Raw genomic sequence first — 21,958 nt, 5'->3', positions numbered from 1 at the left:
ATGTGAAGGAGGGGGCTCAGGCCTGGAGAGCTGTGGGACGGATAATGGGGGCAAGCCTGGCCACAGCGTGATGAACAAGCCCATACTGGCACCCCAGTGTTTGGCTGGACTTGGCAATTCCAAAGTGGGGAGAGGAGGAGCAGAGCGAGGACCCCCCAGGGTGGCTGGGCAAGATGGAGCCCCTGGGCACAGAGTGCAAAGAGGTGCGAGACTGGTGCTGGAGTACAGGCTTTATTTAAACCAGCACCAAGAACCCCCTCTGCAGCTGAGCCAGCATGGGGGTGCTCACAGCCTTCGTGGGAGTGTGGGAAGTCTTGAGCCTCTTTGTGGGAGGCATGGGAGACGTGCTGTCCTCTCCATGCACACCGAGTCTTATTGATACAGAGAGTATACGGGTAATTACAAAGGGTGCTGCACCCACCCCAGAGTCTGTGGGCCCAGCCAGCTTGACCACACTTTGTCCTGCTTGAACCCACCTTTTGCATCTGACACAGCCCTTAACACCAAGGGGCTGGTCTTGTTCCTTCTGGGTCCAGCGCTCACCCATGAGTTGAAATCCTGCAGGTTAACGACTGCCGGGGCTAAAGAAGTGAGCAAGCGGGTGGCTGCGCTGGCCTAGCAGTGCTGGGAGGACCGAAGACCCCAAGAGATGCTTGGTCAGAACCAAAGGGGGAGGTGTGATGTCCAGCTCCTGCGCTGGATGGTGCCGTGCAGCTTGGCTCGGGCAAAACGTGTCTCTCTGCCATGTGCCTGGGTGCGGTTGCTTGGGCTGGTGACTACTCCAGCTTCGTGGTCCTGCTCTTTGACCTCCCCTGAAACGTATAGCTGGCATCGCTCCAGGTTTCTAGTTAGCCCAAACCAAAACTCCTTCATTCCTTCCCAGAAGCTGACGCTGGCCCCGCCTCGTACCTGCCAGGCTTTGCCGTGCGGCCACTCACTGCTAACCCTGGCTTCTGTCCCAGCGCCTCCGGCTCAGGGTCCCCCAGCACCCGCAGCCTGGCTGGCTGGGTCTGCCCCTGCCAGATGTGGGGTCAGACAGGCAGAGGGTCACACTGCCACGGTGACATGGTTGCAGATGTGACCCAGTGCCTCTCCTGCAGCAGGGAGCCCTTCAGTGCTCCCTGCTCCATTTGCTCAGATGGGAGCCAGGGAGGTGATGTGTCACCAGGACTGGGATGTCCCTACGCTGTGCATGTTTCCCATGCGCCCTCGGAGACCTTTTGTGGCTCATGGGCTTCCTCCCAGCTGGACAGTGTGGCCCCAGGTGGCACCGAGCACAGTGGGTCCCTGCGGGCAGCCACCTCCCGTGCCCTCCTCTGGCCCATCCCTCACTGCTGGGGACAACACACGCAGGGAAGCCCCCCCCGAGGGCCGTTCAGCTGTTGTCCTGTTGGAATAGCTGTGCCCCTGGACCACCCGGCAGAGTTGATGGGCAGGAGCAGCAGGAAGGTGGGAGGCAAGGCAGCTGTCACAGGTCGAGCCGGAAGGCCCCAAAGTAGCTGGCTGCTGCATCGTTGTAGTTGATGGCCAAGGAGGAGACGGAAACAAAGAGCTCGTCACCAACCTTCAGCTCAAACAGTCCCCCCTGGTAGAGAGCGTGGAGCCCGTAATCTGCCTCGGGTGCCCAGCACTTGGTGCCAACCCCTTTGAGCAGAAGGATGGGCTGGCTGTAGGAGGTTTTCCAGTTGATGCACTGCACAAGCTGGGAGCCGGAGAGTCGGGCATTGGCCCCGTCATTGGGGTAGCGAAAGTAGATCTGGGAGTAGATGTAGTACTTGCCCGCCTGGTTGACCCGTAGCCGGCCGTCCCGGTAGGTGATGTTCTGCAAGTGTGAGTGGATGGTGTTGTCTTCCCAGTGGGTGATGGCGTTGCGGCAGGATTGGGAGAGGTTCCCAAAGTCCTTGGAGTTTCCTGGGGAGAAGGAAGCATTGCCAATGGGAGCAAGATGTTCTGGGGAGCACCCGTCAGGGTCAGGAGAAAGGAAGGGGGTGGCTCAACTCGCTCCCACAGTCAACCAGCTTGGAGGGGCAGAGAAAGTAGTCTCGGACTGGGCAAGAGAAACATCTCCCTCTCTTCCACCAAACACATCCTCCCACCCCAGACCCCTTTGGGTGAGATCTTTGCCCTGTTTCCATCTCAGAAACCCACCACTGCCCAGTGGGGCTCCCCGACTCACCGTCCTGGGCCAGGCTCTGTGGGCGGAGGGTAAGATGCGCCGAGGGCTTGCCGGCTGTTCTGGGGGGAACCTGCCCCTCCGAGGTGTTGAAGTATCTCTGCCGTGCCTCTGCGAGGAAAGGGACACACGGCTGTAGAGGCCAGAGAGCATGGGGATGCCCAGCCATGTGCTGGCTGAGCGGGTCCTTGCTGTGCAAGCAGAGTGAGCTGGGCAGGGAAACACCCCACTGACCCGTTGAAGAGGAACATTAATTGGGATGGAAATGCCTGGTCAATCATTAGCTAACCTTTCTGTGCCCGGACTCCCAAGCACACACATGTGGCTGTCCCTCCAACCCATTCCCTGGGGACATACGCCCTTCATCCACCCAGCGGGACAGTCCTTGCTCTCCCCCTCCCACCCCAGCTCGCAGCGCCGTGCCCAGTGGAGTTTGCCCTGGGAGTGCCCAAGCCCCCAGTACCCGCTGGCACCCCTGGCCGTGTGCCGAGCCGCGGGCACGTGGGCTGCGGCTCCCTGGGTCTGGCTGCAACCCAGCCCCAGCAAAGAGGTCATCGGTGCTTTGCAGCGCCGGCAAGTGGCACCACGGCTGCTACCCCCCAGTGCCGAGCCAGGAGAGACTCACCCTTCACCGCGCTCCTGCGGATAATGTTCTCCGTCACCTGGACCACCAGAGAAGAGAAACAGTCCCACAGTCAAAGGTGAAACGGGCATTCCCTGTACCCAGTTCCTCCTCAAAGCCTTTATGACTTTGTCTTTCATGCTATGCCTCGCCGCAGAGGGGCTGGCATCCAGCCCTGCTCCTCCCCCCAACTCTTAAACTATCCTTGCAATTGCCGTCTGCCACCCCTCCAGTGAGGCTGATGGGGAAACTGAGGCAGGTAGGCAGACAGGAGCTCTCCCATCAGCTGTCCCATCCTCCCCTGGTCACCAAAGCTGGTGGGACTATGCTCACCGTGGCCACGTAGGCTTTGATGGTGTTGGCCAGCTTGAGGCAGGACTGGTTGCTGATCAGCTCCTCCAGGCTGGAGCCCTCCTGCTGCTGGTTGATGGCCTGCAGACAGCGCAGCTCCTCCGCGCTTCCCGGTGCCTGGGCTTTGAGCTGGAACAGGAACAGCCGGACACCCCCGCTGACACCGGGCAGGCAGGGGCAGCATGTGTGGCTTGGCTGGGGGGCACAGCAGGGGTGCCTGGCGGGTGGGGGGTGGGCAGCTGCCTTCACCCTGGCGCTTCCAGCATCAGGGCTCTCACAGCCACACCATGGGGTTGACAATAACCCTGAGCTGCCCTGATCCCAGAGCCGGTGGTGGGACAGGATGGTACCTCCAGGACGCAGACACTGACTGCGTCTTCTGTGCTGGGATGGAGTTAGGTGGCAGGGTGTTGGGTAGATCCCAAGTTCTCTCAAAAATCTCTTTTTGTGAATTGGACAGGTTAAATCTCATCTTGTCCTCCTATGACCCCTGGCAGAAACGAGTCTTGCTCATCCCAGCTCTTTGGGAAATGTGACAGCCCCTTTCATTGAGTTCCAGCGCTGAGCATGAGGAGGAGGTGAGACTGGAGGAGTCTCACAAGCTGCAGAGCACCAAGTAAAGAAAAGAAACCCAGATCTCCTGTTCTCCTTCACCTCTTCTCCTCCTGTCCTGGAAGAATGGGCTTGTCAAGCAGTAAAACCCAGCCTCAGCTTTGAACAAGCTTTCTCAGCTCCTGGGGAAGCGGTTGCCCTGCAAGGTTTGGCTCCGTGCAGCGCACAGAGGTACGAGCTGCAGCCGCAGGCTGACATGCCCAGGCAGCCTGGGCCACGCTCCTCGCGCTTTCCCACTGCTGAGCGCAACAGGGGCTGCAAAACCAGCTCTCACGCAGCTCTGCCCTTCCAGCTGCTGAGCCGAGCAGGCGGGGGACACGACCCCAGGCCCTTGCAGTGCTGCGTCAGCCCAGGCCCATCTCAGGCACCTCCTAGCCCGTGCTGGCCTACAGTCTGGGCTGGGAAGCCCCCCCCCGTGTGATGCGGGCTGCTGCACACAGGAGCTGCTGGTCCCAGGTGGGCCAGGGGTCTCACCACACCGTGCTGCTGTCTAGGGCGTGGGGAAACCAAGGCACAGGTGGGACAGGTGTCCTGAAATCAGTGTGCCAGGAGCTGGGAGTGAATGCCAGCACCTTGACCATCCTATCTTTATCAGCTGAGTCATTCCCAGATCCCAGGACAGATCCCAGGAATGCAGTGTCTATCCTCTGAGATCAGCCCAAGGAGCTCAATTTAAGTGGCTTTCTCCTCCCTTCAGCCCTTCCCTGCGGCTCTGTCTGCCAGCATTCCTCTCCTCCCTCCAATGCCTTTCATCTAAATCCCTCATATGTGGCCATGGGGATACAGGGATGGAAACAAAGCCCAGAGAGAGGGCTGTGCTCCCAAAGGATGCTCCAGTGGGCACCAGACTCCTCCTGCATCCATGGGCAGGGCTCCAGCATCCCACAACCGGGGTGAAGCAGATTTGCTGTCCTGGAGCGTGGGTGGGAGGGGAATGGAGGCAGCGGCGAGGGGGGATGAAGTAGGAACTAGAGGCATAAGGGGCCTGAAGCCGAGGGCAGCCCCCCACCCCCACCCCCATCCCATCGGGAGCTGCAGAGGCAGAGTCTGAAGGGGGCCCCAGGACAGGGCCTCCCCTCCCAGTATGGACCCTCAGCTCCCAGGACAAAGGCTCCTTTTCTCCACATCTGGATCTATGGCTCCATGGGGAGCTCAGGGCAGTGCCCCCCCTCCCCCATCCCACATCTGGACCCATGGCTCCCAAGGGAGCTCGGGGCCGCCCTCCCCCCTCCCTTCCCATCCCACATCTGGTTCCACGGCTTCCAGGGGAGCTCGGGGCCGTGCCCCCCGCCCCCATTTGGATCCGCGGCGGGGCAGCGCCGGTGGCCGCCGTCCCGGGCGGGCGGAGCGGGGCGCGGGCAGAGCCCCCCCCCCCAGCCGTCGGGTCTCGGGGTGGGGCAGCACCTCCGCCGGTCCCGGCGCCCCGCCCGCAGCGGAACAGCTCGGGGGGGGGTGCGCGGGCCATAGTCCCCCCGCCCCCGGCGGGCTCACCTTGGAGATGGCCATGGTGAAGTAGACGAAGAGGCCGGTGGTGGAGGCGATCTGCAGGGCCAGGATGGCCATGACCGCCACGCTGCCCCACAGTGGCCCGCACCGCCGCCGCCGCCGCGCCCCCCCGGCCCCGGGGCCATCCGGCAGCATACGGACCTCGGAGCCGCCGCTGTCGGAGCGCAGGTACTGCCCGGCGCTGGGCTGGTGCGGGGCCATCGCCCGGCTCGGCACGGCTCGGCTCGGCACGGCACGGCTCAGCCCGGCACGGCTCGGCACGGCTCGGCACGGCACGGCTCGGCACGGCAACGCTGCGCTGCCCCGCGCCCGCCGCGCTCCGAGGGGCGGGGCCCCCCCCGCCCCCTCCCACCGCGGGGCCGGGCCGCGGGGACCGTCGCGGGGGGACACGGGCACCGACGGTGGCCTCGGGGACGGGGTGTCCCGTCGGCAGCGGGAGCCGGGCGGTGGGACCGCGGGACGGGGCGGCGGCAGTGCCGGGGGGTGGCCCCCCGGGGGTGGGGGCCGGCAGCGAGACCCCCCCGGCTGGCTGGGCTGGGAGCAGGAGGGCGCAGGGCTGGGGGCTCCCGGGGGCCCGGCCCCGCCGCTCTGGCCGCCCCGAGGCGCTCGGGCAGGTAAGGGTTTGCCGAAACGGGGGTCACTGCTGCTGAGCACCCCCCGGAGGCCCTGCCCGGGGGGGCCGTGCCCACCGGTGGGGGCCATCCTGGGCTGGGAGCAGGGCAGGCTGGAGCGGGGACCCGTGTGGCCCGGCCAGCGAGCAGGAGCGCTGGGGACATGGCTGTTGCGTGGCCACTGCACTGAGCGCTCGGTGGCCACGAGAAAACACAGAAGCGCCTCTGTCCCCCCAGAACCACCCCCTGCTCCCCAAGGATGGGGTGTGGGAAGCAGGGCTGGCCCCAGCCCAGAGCCCGGCGCCGGGGGGCAACTTAGGATGGATGGCGAAATAGGGATGTGACCATGACCGTGACTGTGACCGTGACCGTGAGAGTCTGGGCCCAGGTGAGACCCGCGGTGGAGGCAGCTGCCCTGTGGCCCACCCCGTTCCCAGGGCTTCAGGCCCTGCAGCCACGCTGGGCTGGGACACCGGCCAGTGCCGCAGCCGCCGTTACTCACAGGGACATGCCACAGAGATGTGGCCACGAAGCCAGAGCTGCTCTGAGTCCAGTGCTGCTCTCCCTCGGTGAGAGCTGTGACCCAAAGCCCTGCCAGGCTGAGCTTTGATCCTCAGTGGGCTTAGAACAGTGATACTTCAGTAATAACATCAGTTCAGGATTTGTCCCTTAAGCCTCGACTTGCTGGGCTGGGTCTTGGCAGAGTGTGTGTCACCTTAGGACCCCCCACCTGGGCAGCAGGGAGAGCTGGTAAGAGGCAGCTCACCAGCCGCTCGCTTCTCCAGTGCTCTCACACAATGAAGGGCATTTTTTTTCCCCTCTTTAAAGAAGTAACTTGTCCCTGTTCTCATCCTGCCTGCCGGGAGTGGTACTGTCTCTTCCACCAAATCCTCTTGTCTCTCCCTGGTTCCGTGCAGACCAGTTTCCTGCAGGGAGCCCCAGCGGACACGGGATGCTGGGGAAGGCAGCAAGTCACAGGTACCACCTAACTAAAAGGGAAAGAGCAATTCCAGTTTCTCTTTTTGCTGATTTCTTTGTGGGGCTGGGGGAAAGCAGCAACTCCCTCTCAGCTCCCTAATTGCTTTGGGCTCAGGTCAGGGGACAGGAATGTCCTTTCCTTCAGCTGCCAGGGCAGGAGCTTGAAGAAAAACCTCTCAAGCATCTTTCCATCTTTCCTGCTTACGCATTCCTGGGTCCTGGACAGACGGTGCCGTTGTCCACGCAGCGCTGCCAGGCTCTTTGCCCCCTTCGGAGAGCGAGGTGGGCGGGTGGCCCTGTCTGAGCAGGTCGTGCATGGGGCAGAGCACGGCAAAGGCTCAGGCAGGTCCTGCCTTTTCTTCAGGATTTGGAGCAATCCTGCCTGCAAAGAGGGGGGTCCCCATGTGCTGGTAGTGACTCCTGGTCCCCCTTCCTTCTCCTTTCCTGCTCAGCCCAGGCTCTATGTGGCTGTGGCAGCAGCCGCTCTTGGTGCCCTGTGGAGGCCCTGGCCTGTGCTGGTGGCCGTTCCCAGCAGTGGATGTTGTCTCACACCCACAGTGTGGGTCCTGCACCCTGGCACGGGGCCGCTGACCACCCAGACAGGGGAGCTGGAGGTTGAAAATGGCTTTTGCATAGGAAAAGTTGCCCAGGAAGAGCTGGCAGTGCTGCAGCAGTGATGGGGGAAGCCCACAGCCCAGCCACTCGCCCTGCCCTCCCTGCCCTGTGTCTCTCCTGCAGGGCTCCCTGCAGGGTCAGTATTGGCTCCCTCCTTGCTCTGCAGGCTGACATCTGTGCATCTGTCCTTCCTCCCGACCCTTGCTCTCTGGACCCGTCACTGCAGCCTGGCTGGGCTGGCATCGCACGCACCCCAGGAGCAGTTCTGAGTGGATCCCCGCCATAAGGCTCCCTCCACCCATGCTTTCTTCGCCATGAGTTGAGCATGGGGACACGTAATCTCAGCACTTTCATATCCCCAAGCCCAATTTTATCCTTAGGCATACACAAATATGCAGTAGTCCCTGCAGCACTGGCCAGGTGTGTCAGGCTTCTCCAAGCTGCTGCTGTGCCCAGCCGGCAGAGGAGCTGTGTGAGCAGCTACCGTGACCTCCCAAACATGGTGAAGTGGGTGACTAGTCACCTTATCTGCCTGCCTTGAATAATGCAGGCTCCATACAAATGTCTTTGGCTCACTGGTCTAATCACTCATTTGCTGTGCAAGTGTCTCCAGTGCACTGTAATGGGCAAAGGGAGAGGATGGAGGGGGGAAGGTTTTCTTGGTATCTTCTCAGTAGCAAAAAAAGTTTTTGCTGTTACTCTTTTAGCAGAAAAGCAGCACTAATGCTATCTGGGGGCTCCCCCTGTTCCCCATCTCCCATTGACATGCACTGGAGCCTGCTCAGAGCAAAGCTGCAGGAGCAGGGCAAAGGAGGTGGGATGTGATGTGGACAAGACACGTGGAGGGGAACGCTGAAGGGCTGAGGACTGATTTATTTTCAGCTTGGGCTGCTTGTCGACTTCAGTGCCTGCTCTCAACTCTACCACCCTTTGCCATCCTCCGCTTCTTCTGCAGGAAGCGGCTGCTGAACTCCTGGTGACTTGTCTTACAGGGACCTGGATGGGGAAAAGGCTGCCCCTTCCCCCTCCGTGCTGTGTCAGTCAGGAAGTTCTTGAGACAAGGGGATCTTCCAGCCAAAAGCATCTGCCCAGTCCATGAGTGGTTTTTCCCTGCTCTGCCAGATCAGTGCACGACCTGGTGCCCAGAGCCCGTGAGAGACAAGCGCTGCTCTGCTCTGCGCTGCAGCCAGCACCATCCCTGCCCTGGCAAGTAGCTCTTGCCCCAGGGGAGGTGCCTTTGCTGGAACTGGGGAAGAGCACTGAGCTCAGAGAGAGATGACTATTCATTTCAGAAAAAAAAACAATTAAAAATGAACCCTCCTGGTTGTTGTTCTTATTAAAAAGGCTCAGGACCTTCAGAACCAGGTGGAGGGGGAAGAGCTAGAAAAGGTGCATCTGTTGCAAAACCGTGATCTGCTCTGGCAGCAATGCTGCCTGCACCTGGGGTTGGAGGGCTGCATGCACTGGGGGCTCACAGGGACCCCCGTGCAAGGGGCAGGGTTTACCTGTCCGAGCAGCCAGCCAGGCAGGGTGGGGAGGGGGCAGAGGTAGCCGAGCTCCTGCTTTTGGTGGAGGTGAGCTTGAAGAGCCACATTTGCAATTTGGGGCATGAATGTGGTCCTGGGCCATGTGCTGCTCCGTCGGATGGGGCAAGGGCACACATGGGCTCTGCTGATGAGCAGAGGGAAGCCTGGAGCTCCAAGAACCTGGTAGCTTGGGGCTGCTCGCCGTGCCTTGGAGCCAGGAGGGTTGCAGAGCCAAGCCTGTGAGTGAGGGCAGGACCAGAACTGGAACTGTGCAGAGAAAATTGAGTGGGAGCCAGATTAAAAAAAAAAAAGCCTCTTGATACTGGCTGAGGAGTTGTTTTTCACTTTTAATGTTTCCTGGCCTGTGCACAAGGAGAGCAGGGTCAGCTGAGCCTGGAAGTTTGTTTCCTCAGCACTCAGTGGTGCCGAGCAAGTGCAGGAGAGCAGGAGGTGGTGTTTTGCTGGGGCCTTGCCAGTGCTGTCAGCAAGGCCCTGGGGTGGGGGACAGCAGGCATAGTACCTGCATGGAGAGGCGAGTTGTGTGGGATTTTCCCACAACTTCATGGGAAAACACATAAAAAAGTGTGTGTCTGGGATTTTCCAGCCTGTCTCTTGGATTTGCTTCAGCTTTGCTTCAGGCAGGATGGTTGAATGTGTGATTTAGTCATGTTGTTTTCCAGTGTTTTGCAGGAGCGATAGCACGTGCAGGATCTGTTGGGTCAGCCTGGGCTGGACCCCTCTCGAGCGGGGTTCGTGACAGGGCATCCCCCCAGTTCGCATCTCCTGGCGCGGAGCCGCAGTGCTGGCTCTGCGCTCCCTGGGGCTGTTCCTTTAAGGCAAACCGCAGCCTGGCGTCATTCAATCGAGCAGCTGATGATTTCTAACATGTGTTGGCTAATGATCTTCAGTCGGGAAACAGCAGCCCCCCAGGATGTGAAATCACTGCGTGCAGCTCGGACAGGCCTTTGCTAACCTCCCTGGTATGCGCTCTTAAAGATTTGTCTTGTGATTTGAACTGATCAGTTCCTGTGCCGGGATTTTTTTTTTTTGTGGGGGGGTGGAATAAACCTCTTCCCCATCACACCATACTTCCAAGGCTGAATGGGCAGTTAGGGCTTCCAGCTGAGGCACTGGATCAGCTCACCTTCCTGACTAGGTCTGCCCCGACCATGTGGAGAACCCACTAGGACCTCTGTGCCGGGCTCGGTTCTGCCCTTGTCACAGGGAGCACCCTCTCCTGGGGTGGCAGGGACCATCGCAGGTCCCTCGACCAGCCCTATGCCATGGCCTGGCGACGCCAGGGTGGTTCACCCCATGCGTGGAGCAGCACAACATTCACCTTGTAGCTGTTGCAAGAACCAGGGAAACAGAACAGGAGGCTGCTGGTGATGTGCCCTGGCCCCCTGCACCTCAGTGCCTCAGTTTTCCCCTGTCCAGCAAAGGCTCTCCGAGGGCTTTGCTTCCTGCATGGCTTCCCAAGTGCTTGAGAACACTGGCAGGAATATGTCCAGCCTGGACAATGCCCTGGTGTTTGTTCATCCCAGAGAATGCTGCAAATGCTCTGCTGCAGCAAAGTCCCCCAGCAGAGTGTGTTTGGTCAGAGGGAGGAAAGTCTGGCTTGAAAGGAGATGAGAGATGCTATGTGAAGAGACTTAAATAGCGGGAGAGCTCCCAGAGCCCTTATTATGTAGAACGATGGGAGATGCGAGGGCCAGCTCAGCCCCTCTCAGGGTGATACCACATTCCCTGGGTGATGCTCTGACCTGTGGTGGAGCACGCTGTGGATGTGGCCACTGTCACGGGCCTGTGGGGTGCATGGGGCTGTGGAGCGGGTCAAGCTTTACAGTGTGTGTGTGTGCTGCTCTGGGGCTCTGGGCTGGACCAGGCTACCCCAAACCCCAAGCCTTTCTCTCAGAGGCTGGCTTGTTTTTAGCTTCCAAACTTCAAGACCTCCACAACCAGACCTCTCAGAAGTTGTGCACTGAGCAGCTTTGTCCTCTCTGCTCCTTTGGAGCTGCGGGCTGGCTGGAGATGCATGGTGCCCTGAGCGCTGGATGCCCCCGCAGCGGTGAGTAGGGCACAAGGCAGCTCTGTGGTGCTGCCTTCCCTCCTGCCCACCTGCCTTCGCTCCCTGCTGCTGCGTTTGTGAGGTGAATTGACTCCCCAAGGCGTGAAAACGTGTTTTGTAGAAGAAGCTGGGAGCATCTGGGTAGAGTTGCTTGACCCTCCAAGAAATGCCTGCCAGCATCTTAGCCAGCTTTGTGCTGCTTTGCCCAGACAACTTCTCTGGCCCTCCAAGTGCTCTGTCCTGCTCTGCATCCTGCTCCACACCTCTTCCCTCGCCTCCCTGGGCTGGAGCCTCCCTGCAGAGCTCAGGATTATCAGGGCAGTGCTGGCAGGCTGGTGCCAGCTTGGTGAGGGCTGGGGGAGAGGGCAGAGCTGCTTTCTGCGGCAGCCTTTGCCTCTGATGCATGTGGTCCACAGCTGCCGCCCATGTGACCCCCACACACACAAACACCCCAGGCCCTGAATTGACTCCTGGAAAGCACCACGGATATTTTCTTGATGGTCCTTAGCTGCCCAGGTATGGCTAGAGATGTCTTCTCCTGGCTCAAGCACTGGGGTGAAGGACATAGTGCTGGGGTGTACCCCAGGGGTACAGGGCAGGCAGCAGTGCCTGGACAGCCGCTGCGGTGGGATGCCCCAGGGGGACAAACTAGAGGGGAAGCTGTGCCAGGGCTGGGACAGGAACATGGCAAGGGGTCTCAGTTGCCTTGACATTTCTTCCTCCTTTCCCCTCAAAGCCCTGGCCAGTTTGTCCTGGAGCCTCCACCAACACCTTGCCCATGACTCCAGGAGCCTGCTCAAGCTGAGCCCTGGTCCTTCGGACCCTGCCTGAGCTCTGTTCTAGGTGTGCCTGCCTTCAGCTCCACCACAGCCATGCCCCTTGCTGATCCAAATCTTGAGCTGCAGAATAACCTCATGGCCTGACCTTGGACCTGCCTCTCACCATCAACTTGCCCGATGATCTGAACTTGTATATGTATGACTTCTATGAACTTGGATGTAGCTAGCGTCTTGGGGTCTGCCCCGCTCACCCTGCTTGGAAGACTAGGACCTGAGGTGCTGGCTGGTGATGCCCTTGCCCTGCTGGCCATGGTATCTCTGCTGGTGCCTGGCCCTGTGTAGAACCTAACCTCCTTCTAACTGCTCCTGGTTGTCCAGATCACCCTTGCAAGGGTCAGAGCCAACTGGAAAGCCTACACAAAGTGCTGGGATACTGGGATGGCACCTGCCTCCCCTTCCGTGTCTCATGGAGATGGCCTGGCAGCAGTGCCAGGTCCCTGGGGGGCTTTAGGCTTAGGCTGGGGCTTTGAGCAGGGATGTGCACCTGTGTTGGCTCTGCCCCACTTGTTGCTGGCTCCGTTCCTCACCTGTATCCCTCTGGCTAAAAGCATGCTGGCCATCCTTGCAGCCCTTCCAGACCTGCAGGTGGGTGGTGGGACCTGGAGGTAGCTGGGATGGAGAGCCAAGGAGTAGTAATAGAGGGAAAGGAGGAGCAGGGAGGCTCTGGGGGACCGCGGGAGCAGGGTTGCTCCCTGCTTTGCTGGTGGGACTTTGTTTACTTGGCAGCAGAGGGTTGGACAGAGGAGCCCCATAAAGCCACAGACCAGCAAGCTTCCCCGGGAGGGATGTAGAGCCCTAACGTTGCTGGCCCAGCAGCACCCTGTGTAACATCACAAGGTGGGACTGCTACTGCCGAGACGCCCACACCCTGACCAGGAGCATCCCTAGGCTCTGGAGGGGGAGGAAGGGCCAGTTTCAGCCCACAGCTCCTTCTCTGGGTTGGGCTCCCTCGACCCAACTCTTCCCCTGCACCATCTGACAACTGATCATCTCGCTCCCTCTAGTGGGATGGTTCTGTGGGCTCCCTGCCTCGGCACACACGTGTGCCCGCGTTTCTCCTCTTGCATCTTGATGTCTTCTTGGAGATCTTCCTCGGGCCACGCTGGGTCTGGTCCCTGGTCTGGCCACCCCTCTGCCCCCTGCAGCCCTGCTCCCCTCGCTGTTCCCAGCGGGCAGTCTGGCACCCCTGGAGGGAGCAGAGCAGCCTCCAAGAGACAACCTGAAGGTCTTGGGTTTACCAGAGGCTGGCTCACGGGGTGGGGGCTCAGTCCCTGGCCCGGATCTGCTCTCCCGGAGGTTTTGTGCACGTACATGCACACGTTGCCCACCTCACTGCCTCCCTGAAACGCAGCGCCGCTGCTGAGGCCCAGGCACTATTCTCCGTGGGGTTCTCCTCCGCGGGGCCTGGGCAGACCACACGTACAGGACCCAGGCTCAGAGATGCACCTCGCTTTGATCACTATTTTGCAGGTCACAGCTTTTTAAAGCACTCAGGACAGGAACATCGGTGTGGAAGGTATGCCACCAAAGGTGTCCTGGCAGCATCCCCACCCAGCAATGCCACACCAGAGGCTCCGTTTCCCACCCGGCCATTTCTTCTGGGTGCCGTATGTGTCCCTCTGGATGGACAGAAATTGGCAGGCACAGAAACTCACTAAACAGAAAAGTAGTACTTTTGTTGCTGCCTCTTCCAAGTCGCCTTTCGCCCCACTGCAATCCCGGCAAATGCAAGAGCCATGGTGTCAGAAGGGGTGGAGAAGTGAGGACCGCTCCAGCGCTGTGCCCTGATTTAGCCTTCCTCACGATGGAGGGGAACAATCTACTCAGATCCTGGAGCAGCAGGTTTGTGCAGCACAATTGTGTGTATTCAGTTTGCACAGCAAATTCTTGCAACATTTTTGTGCAGAACATTCAGGCACATTCGGTTTGTGCAGCAGCTTTATGCATACCCAGTTAGAGTAACTATCCAGTTAGAGTAGTGCCTGGGGGAACATTGGAAGGTCCCCTGAACACCAGCACCACCCCGTCACTCCCGAAGGCATGAGGAGGGGACCCAGCCATGGTAAGTGTTGAGTTTATTGTGTTTCTGAAGTTGCTCGGGGCCAGAAATAGGTGCCATGGTGGTGTCTGAACATGCCTTCAAGAGGAAATGCTCCTGCACAGTGGTTCCCAAACCCATTTGGCTTGAGCTTAGTTTTTTTATCTCTCTCTCTCTCTCTCTCCAGGGCTGGTTTCCCCAGATATGAGGCCACTGGGCCACACAATGCACCATGTCAGGTTTTGCTGCTCTACTGATGCAAACAGCCTTCAGCACCCTCCTAGGCTGCTAAGGTGACAGATACAATGTGGAGAAGGGGAAGAGGACCCCCACCCACCTTGTAATTTAGGTGATAAACCTTATGTGGGGGCAGCGGGAATCTCTATGGTGTCCCCTGTGCAGGCAAAGCTGTTTCCCAGCCACGGTCCTGCCCTCTCCCACAGCCCTGCCTCGAGCTGGAAGGCTGCCCCACCAAATTATAAAAGTCCCATTTTTTGCTGCTGTTGTGGGCTCCTCCGCCTGCCCTTGTCACTGAAATTGGGAATAAGAAAACTCCTTAACACCAGTGGAGCATGAAGAAGCAGGCATGCCTTCATCACAGCGTTGGGTGCAGGGGGGGATTGTGCGCGTAACGTGTGCCTCGTGTTACATTTAGGCAAGATTATATAGACCACACATATGTTCATGCATTACATTTCTTGGAAAAGTCGTATGTATTCATTCACCAGGTGGTATTGTGTCAGTTAAGCCTTACACATGCTCCTTACATGTATTTTAGAGTCTTCTAGAGGGTCTCAAACAATAGTCGACCCTGAGCTGAGCTTCCCTCCCATGGGCCCTCCGCGCTCTCTCACTGCTTTCCTACACACAGCCCCTCAGTGACAGTTCTAGACGACCCCTTTTCACGTGCAGAATCAAACTCCATAACTCAGGATAAGTTACAAAGCAGATACGTTTATTGCAGCGCCGGGTGCGAGGGGGATCGCTCCTCCTAACTTGCACACTTAGTTGTACTCACAGTGCATATTTATCCAGTGAAGTTGGCTAGTTCTGCCCAGAGTCTACACCTACTGAGTAATTATTGGTTAGTTGCTTTCTCGCTTCAGTTTAAAGGGACAGTTCATTTTGAATTTACTGGGCATGCTCCCCGAGCGGGGGATCCACCGTCTTCGGGGGGGGGGGGGGCATTTGAGTAGGAGGTCGGGATCTCCCCCCACCACAGTGATTCTACCCTGGTGTCCTTGAGTCTTACCCCTTCAGCAGCCTGTTTTCTTCCAGCAGCTCGCAGGCCCATGCCAGCAGGCTCCGTATTCACAGGCCGGTGGGGCTCGGCTCCCCCTGCCCTGGCTGCCCCCCGAGGCGCTGAGCGGGCCGAGCCCCAGCCCTTCTCTGCAGGCAGGGAGGCTCCTGCCCGCCTGCCGGTGGCTGCTGGCCCCGGTGCGGCTCCTGCCTGCAGAGTTTTAGGTTTTTCACTGTTATTTTCTCGCGTCACTTTCCCCTTGGCATGCAGCGACACCACTGCGGCTGGTTAGCGGCTTCCCATGGGGGTGCTACCGCCACAAACAGCACCGCCTGGCGAAGAACCCACGGGGCAGGGCGCGGCACGGCTCCCCCCGACCCCCTGACCGGGCACCGGGGGGCTCTGCGCGGGGCCGGTGCGGGAGGGGAGCCGGGGGCATTGCCGGGGGGTTCTCCTGTGCTCCGGCTGGTGCCCGGGGGGTGGGGAGGAGGAGGAGGGGGGAGGGGAGAAGCAGGAGGAGGGGAGCCCCAGGGCTCGCTGTACCCCCCCGCCAAGGTCACCCTGCGGCGTGACACCGGCGGCAGGCGGTCGGGGAGGCGGAGCGGCTCCCGGTAACCAGCCCCGCTTCCCGCCAGCCCCGCCCCGCCCGGCCCCGCCCCTCGGCCCCGCCCGGCCCCGCCCCTCGGCCCCGCCCCGCCGGCGGGACCGTCCCGGTGCCTCGTGGCGGAACTGCCGCCGCTCCGGTCCCGCAGATGTTGCCCGTCCTCCTGCCCGTCCTCCTCCTCCTCCTCCCCGCCCGGCCCGGCGGCGCGGCAGCCGGCCTGGGGATCACAGGCGAGTCTCTGCCGGGGGCGCGGGGGGCTCGGTGCGGCCGGGTCCCGCGGGCCGGGGCCGGGGGGCCCGCGGAGGAGGCGCCGCCCGCTTTTGGGGTGCTCCGGTAGTTGGCGGGCGGGGGCGGCCCCTCGCCGAGCCCCGGCTGCGGGGCGCTGGGGTTCTCCCGGCTCCGTTCCGTGGGCGCAGTGGGAGCGGCCGGGCTCGGCGCTCCCGAGCCCCGTGCTTCCCCGGACAGAAGCTCTCCGGGGCGGGCGGGGAAGGTCCTCGCCGGCGCTGCCGTCTCTTGGCGCTTTTTCCTGGCAGCGATCCGACGGGAAAGCGCCCGTGCGCGGGGAGGGGGGCTCCCGCAGCGCCGTGCCCCTCAGGCCGGCGCTTCTGGGGTCCGAGGTGCCGGAGCGGTGCGCACCGTTACGGCAAAACCCGCTTTTACCAGGCGAGCGGTAGCAAAGCGGCTCGCAGCCGGCCGGGCGCCCCGGCTCTCCCACCTCGCTGCTTAAAGCCAGAAATAACCCCCCGGTGCCGCCGTCCAGAGCGGCTGAGCCGGGGGCGGCTTTCTCTGCCACCCCCCCGGCGGGCCAGGCTGGGTCTCGGTGGCCGCAGAGTGACATCTGGATTCTCCCCCAGCCCGCACGCTCTCCCCGTGCTACTCGGCCGATCTCCAGCCGGCATCGCAGCGCCTGGTCTCGGCCGTGGGCTGCACTGTGCTTCTGACGATACCACCGCTGCAGGTCAGCAGAGGTGTCCTCTGGGAATACAAAGCCGGCCTGCGGGAAGGAGTCATCGTCAGCTATGCCCTCGATGGACCCGCCAACACGTCTCGCCCCTACAAGAATCGCACAAGGTTCAATGAAACAGATTTCTCACTGCAGATCGTGCTGCAGCAGGGAGATGACCGGCTGTACCGGTTCAGATCCGAGTCAGAGGCCACGGGCTGGTTCCAGCTGCGTGTTGTCGGTGAGTGCTGAGATAGCAAACCCTCCTCTGCAGCTGGAGAGCTTGAATTGCTGGGGGGGGAAGGTGCTCCAGGTCTGGCACCTGGGGAGCCATGGGTCTGAACGCTGACAGTTGCTCCGTCTCTCCCAGAACCACTGTCTGAGCCAGAAATTGTGGGCAACTCATCAGTGAAGGCAGGAGGCAACACCAAACTGGTTTGCAACGTCCTGGAAGGGAAGGCAGACTTGTACTGGTGGAAGAAAAATGGGGAGCTGCTGCTGGGAAGCGACCACATCCAGTTTGTTGACAACAGCACCCTGTGCATCGTTAAAGCATCGATGAATGACAGCGGCTACTACGCTTGTGTGGTCCGCAATGAAGTCAGCCAGAATGAAACCTCCTTCCTGCTCCACGTCCAGAGTAAGCGGGGATTTCTTCCTGATGCCTGGAATAAGAGACAGGGGAAGTAGCCCACAAAAACATATCTTCTTGCCCAGTGCCTCTGTGAGCTCAGCCTCAGTAGCTGCCTGGTGGCAGGTTTTTGCTTGGAGGGTGTGGGTAGGGGGTTAAATTCGGTCCGGCTGCAGGGATCCCTCCTTTGCAGATGCTGCGAATGTGGTGTTGCCCGTGATCCTGGTGTGCGTTCTCATCGGCTTGCTTGCAGGTGAGTGCTGGGGCTGAGTCTTCACCCTGGCTTTTTGGCCAGCTGCTGCATCGCTGGTGGGTGCTGCGGCAAGCGCCACACGTGGGAAGGGATGGGCTGAGAGGGTCTGTGCCAGCTGACATGGCACATCCTTGCTGCGCCTGGGTTTCCCACCCAGGAGTCCCGTGGGCAGGGGCTGGGGCTTTGTCATTGCCATCATTTCAATCAGGGTGTCCCCATTCCAAGGAGGTAATGTGTTCCTCTGTTGCCTTCCCTTGCCTCCCTGCACCCAGATGTGGGAGGGAAGGTTGTCCTGAAAATGTGTCCTGTGTGTCCAGAGCAGGCATGACATTATACTTTACTTTTTTTTTAATCTGGATCAACCCCCCAAAAAGTCCCATGGGCACTGAGGGATGTTGCACATCCCTTCTAGGGTGTGAGCACTGAACCTCCCCCCACGGTGTGCTCGGTTTTCTGCCTGCAGAAGGGAAACATGCTTCCTTTCTCCGTGGTCTTGCTTTTCCTCCTTTTTTGGAGCTGGAAACATTTTTTCCAGCCTATCCCCAGTCCCTGGCAAAGTGGGGATTTTATTTAATTCTCAGATTGTCAACTGCAAACTTGGAGGGCGAAAAAACCCAAAATGCGAAAGTCTGGACCTGAGATGAGGATCTGGCAGTTTAAAATAGAAGTAGGAGGTTCTCCCTGGGTGATTTATGTTTTGCTATTGCACAAAGTTTTCAGGTTTTTCCTGTGTAGAGCCTCCAGGCAGTGGGTAGGTGCTGGAGAAGCTCCTGCTCTCATCATCCCCCGTGACACTCCCCTCGTATGGCTCACCTGCGGCCAGAGCTGGTGGCCGGCTCTCCTTCCCGGCCATCGGCTGGGCTGGGGCCATCCCTACCTGGGGGGCAGCGGGGAGGTGGCCAGGGCTGGCTTCCTCCAGACCCCAAACACCAACCCAGCATCAGCAGGTGCTGCCAGGCTTGAGGTTTCCCAGCCATTGCCACACTTTGTCTGAGTGCCATTTCTAGGGCATTTGATGGAGATGATGACTGGTTTGTCCCCAGGTGTCTTCGTCTGGTGCAGGAGAAGGGACCGCCAGTGTTACAATGGCTGTAGGTAAGATGCCCTGAGCCCTTCTCTTGGGGGTGGCCCTGCTCCTCCAGCCACAGCTACAAGCCAGAATTTATTGTTGGCTAGAACTGAGGAAGCTGGACAAGTGGGAGAGCTTGGGGTCCTTTGCCACCCTCTCCTTGCAGATGTAAGAGGCAGCCGAGGGGTTGCTCTCCCCCCTCCAGAGGCTCAAAGGATTTGCTGTCCTCCCCTGTTTAGTCCCCACTGGGATTTGCTCTGGAAATATCCTTGTTTCCCCCACACAGAGCCTGGTACTCCCGGTTATCCCTGGCAAAGCAGGTGCTGGGCACCCCTGGACAGCGCAGGCTCACCAGCAGCAGGGTTCATCCTGGCCCATCATCCTTTTGCTCCATCACTACTTCTCCCTCACTACTGGCTTTTTAATTACTGCTACACATTTTCTGAAGCCAGGTATACTGGGGTGATAAGTGGTGGTCCTATCCCAATTTCTCCCTTTGCAAAAACGATCAAAACCTTTCGCTATGTTTTTTGGGAGAGCAGAATCTTGCCCGGAGGGGGAACACTCAGCTTCTTCAAAGCACGTCTGTGGCTCAGAGGGAGCCAGCTCTGGTTTCCAGTAATGCTTTCCAGATTGGCACAGACCAAGCTGCAGCAGCCTCCAGGGTGGAGCAGATGCAGAGGATGTGCAGCCCTGCCCTGAAACATGCTCCTTAATGGGTAGTGGTTTTTTTTCAATTCTCCAAAGGGCTCCAGAGGTTTCTGGGAAGTAAGTGATTCTTAAAATCTTCTTGGAGCTTGCTTGCTCTATGTGACCACAAAAAATGGGCTGTTAGCTGTAGGTTCCTGGAGGGTGAGGACAAGGATGTGATCCCCTAAGGATGGAAAACTGCATCCCATGATGCAGCCAGTCAAAAATATGAGCTTTTGGTTGTGTTGTGCAGCCAGGTCCCAGACGACTCCTCCCAGAGATAAGCTGGCCGAGGTAGCTCCAGAAATTTGGAGTAGAGCACAAGTCCAGACCTTCCCAGTGCAGTCACCACCAGCTTGTGACACCCTGCAGCTGCCTGAGGATTCAGAGCAGGTCTGAGGGGTGGGTGAAGGATCCACACCCAGGAGGTGGCCTAGATAGAGATCTCTCTTCTCCTTGCAGGTAGAGAGCTTGGGGGCAGCTGCGCCCTTGCTGCCTTCCCCTGATGATGGTGGTGGTGGTGGATGCTGCCTGGGGAGTGCCGGACATCTGATGCTGTCCCAGCCTCTTCGGGGTTCACCTCTGAATTGCTCCAGCTGCCAAACCCCACAAATATTTTTTTGTAGAACAGCGGCTTGGATTATTTCTGTGTTGTCCTGCTTTTCCCCAGGGCCCCTTGCCCATCGCTGGGGGAAAGGTGGGCATGGCTGTGCCTGGTGACCTGGCTGCTGCTGTGCTCCAGACCTCCTTACCTCTCCTGGCTTCCTCCAGAGGCCGTGTGGGGTAAGTGTTTGTGGATGCTCTGACAGCTCTGGAAAGAGCCACCATCCCTGCCGGACAAACACACGCCCTTGGGGCTGCTGGGGAGCTCCCCAGCCCCTGCCTCTCCAGGGCGTGAGCCCCTCACCGTGGCCTCCTGGTGTGCTGCTGTGCCTGGGTCTTGCCAGGGTGGCTGAGACCATGGGCATTCTACTTGGTTTGGCCCTTGGAGGGAGGAAAAAGGGGAGGATTTTGCTGTCGTGTGCACTGTGGAGTCCAGGACAGGTGTGGAGCCAGTGGAAGGGATCAGAGGATGGAGGAGCGGCAAAGCAGCTTTGTTTCAGGAAGCAAACCCCAAAGCGATCCCTGAGCCTGGCTGTGTGAGAGCAGCGGCACAGCCTGGCATGGGAGACGGAAGGGTGCTTCTGAGCCCATCTCCTCTGTCCTCCAGCCCTGGGCTCCAGTGGGATTTGGAGACGTCCCCTCTTCTTCTGAGCGCTAGCCACCTGGATTGTATGTGTGCCGACACAAGCTTGTCCTTCCTTGGTGCTGCTCCTGGGGGTGATGGTAGACTTGGTCTGGTCTGACGTGGCCAGGGGAGCCCGGCTTCCTCTCCAGCTCCTGCTGCCTGCCTTCCCTATGCTTCTGCAAAGCTCTTTGGGGCTTTGCTTGTGAAGGGCTCATTAGTTGTTCTTATAGTTGCCGTTCCTTAGCCTGGAGGCACAGCCTCACCCTGGAGAGAGCTGGATGCTCTCCCAGGAGTGCTGGACCTCACCAAGTGCCTTGCTCATCGTCAGGCCAGGGTGTTTGCACCCAGCTTTCATTCTGACAGAGACAACCCCGGGTCCATCACCCTGTCTGAGCCAGTCCCCAGCACCTCTGCGGGGGCAGGCATTTCAGGTGCCCTGCTCTAGCTTCTGGATGGCCACTTCTCTCCCAGAGCAGTGACCTCTCCTTGCTCCGAGCCACAGTCAGCAAACAGAGCGGCACTGATGGACGTTTCTGCTGCTTGGGTCTTGCCTGTAGACCCGCTTCTGCAGCAAAGGGCTTTCCTGGCCAGAGGAGTGGTGGGTTTCCCTCTGCTTGGAGTCATCCTTTCTCTTTGGAGAGTAGAAATGTACCTGGGAGAGGCTCAAATCATATCCCACAGCATGACCAGTTGCTATGCTGTCCTATGCCTCTTCCCAGGGCAAATAAGAAAATTGTGGGAGAGCAAACTAGCTTCTGGCTTGACTGTCATGTCAAGACACTGCCTGCTTTGCTGCTGGCTCTGTCCTGGGGAGCTAACTGGGATATAAAGGCACCGGCAGCAAAGGGCCGTCTCTCAGCCTGGGATGTCGTGTTGCAATTAAAGCATTAAAGGAAGCAGAGCATTTTGGGTGGAGTGAACTAGATTTCAACCTCAGTTTTAAGGTACAGTGCAGGTTGTCAAGCTCCCTGTTGTGCTTGCAGGTGTAGAATGAATGCAGCCACATGTTGTGCAAAAAATAGTTTTCTCAACTTTTTGGAGAGTTGTCTGCAAAGCATTTTGGAGAGTTTGTGTTTTTTTTTTAATGTCTGTTGCTACTAATAAAAGCGTGTGTGTTATCGCAGTTGATGCTGTTGTGATCTTCAGGAGTGGGAAATAACCCCTCGGGGTTATCTAAAGCCTGCGCTAGTGGAGGGATGTTCTCCCTGCTGCTGGACCCTGCGCGAGCTTCGTGTGTTGGTGCTGGGTTGCAGCTGGGGGCAGACCTTGGAATGCTGGATTTACCCCTGATGTGAAGCTCTGTGGGAAGAGCTGCTGCACCTAGGAAGGTAACTCGCTACTTCTGTGCGGTTCCTGCATCC

General features: G+C 59.4%; 2 protein-coding genes across 5 annotated transcripts; one reads left to right on the top strand and one right to left on the bottom strand.

Annotated features, from left to right (window-relative positions):
• Positions 1-212: 212 nt before the first annotated feature.
• On the bottom strand, positions 213-6,104 carry LOC308053711 (tumor necrosis factor ligand superfamily member 10-like). Its single transcript, XM_080365330.1, has 5 exons — positions 5,250-6,104; positions 3,129-3,275; positions 2,799-2,835; positions 2,177-2,284; positions 213-1,911 (listed from the first exon to the last, which is right to left on the bottom strand). The coding sequence occupies exons 1-5, from the start codon at positions 5,964-5,966 to the stop codon at positions 1,469-1,471; spliced, it is 1,452 nt and encodes a 483-aa protein (XP_080221456.1). The 5' UTR covers positions 5,967-6,104; the 3' UTR covers positions 213-1,468.
• Positions 6,105-8,350: 2,246 nt separating this feature from the next.
• On the top strand, positions 8,351-21,720 carry LOC308053724 (transmembrane and immunoglobulin domain-containing protein 1-like). 4 transcript variants are annotated; one of them, XM_080365371.1, is made up of 7 exons: positions 8,352-9,974; positions 10,928-16,013; positions 16,638-16,967; positions 17,097-17,366; positions 17,551-17,610; positions 18,654-18,705; positions 19,623-19,807. In XM_080365371.1, exons 2-7 carry the CDS (start codon positions 15,932-15,934, stop codon positions 19,651-19,653), a joined length of 825 nt encoding a protein of 274 aa, XP_080221497.1. In that variant the 5' UTR covers positions 8,352-9,974; positions 10,928-15,931; the 3' UTR covers positions 19,654-19,807. The 4 variants fall into 4 exon arrangements, with proteins under 4 accessions (XP_080221500.1, XP_080221499.1, XP_080221497.1 ...); XM_080365372.1 differs by lacking the exon at positions 19,623-19,807 and adding an exon at positions 19,832-21,720 and having other exon boundaries at positions 8,354-16,013; XM_080365374.1 differs by lacking the exons at positions 17,551-17,610; positions 19,623-19,807 and adding an exon at positions 19,832-21,720 and having other exon boundaries at positions 8,351-16,013.
• Positions 21,721-21,958: the final 238 nt, after the last annotated feature.

Source organism: Falco punctatus (genome assembly GCF_963210335.1).
Source record: "Falco punctatus genome assembly, chromosome: 15".
Taxonomy (NCBI): domain Eukaryota; kingdom Metazoa; phylum Chordata; class Aves; order Falconiformes; family Falconidae; genus Falco; species Falco punctatus.
Note: the sequence above shows the minus strand (reverse complement) of the source record. Positions and strands in the feature narration are given on the sequence as shown.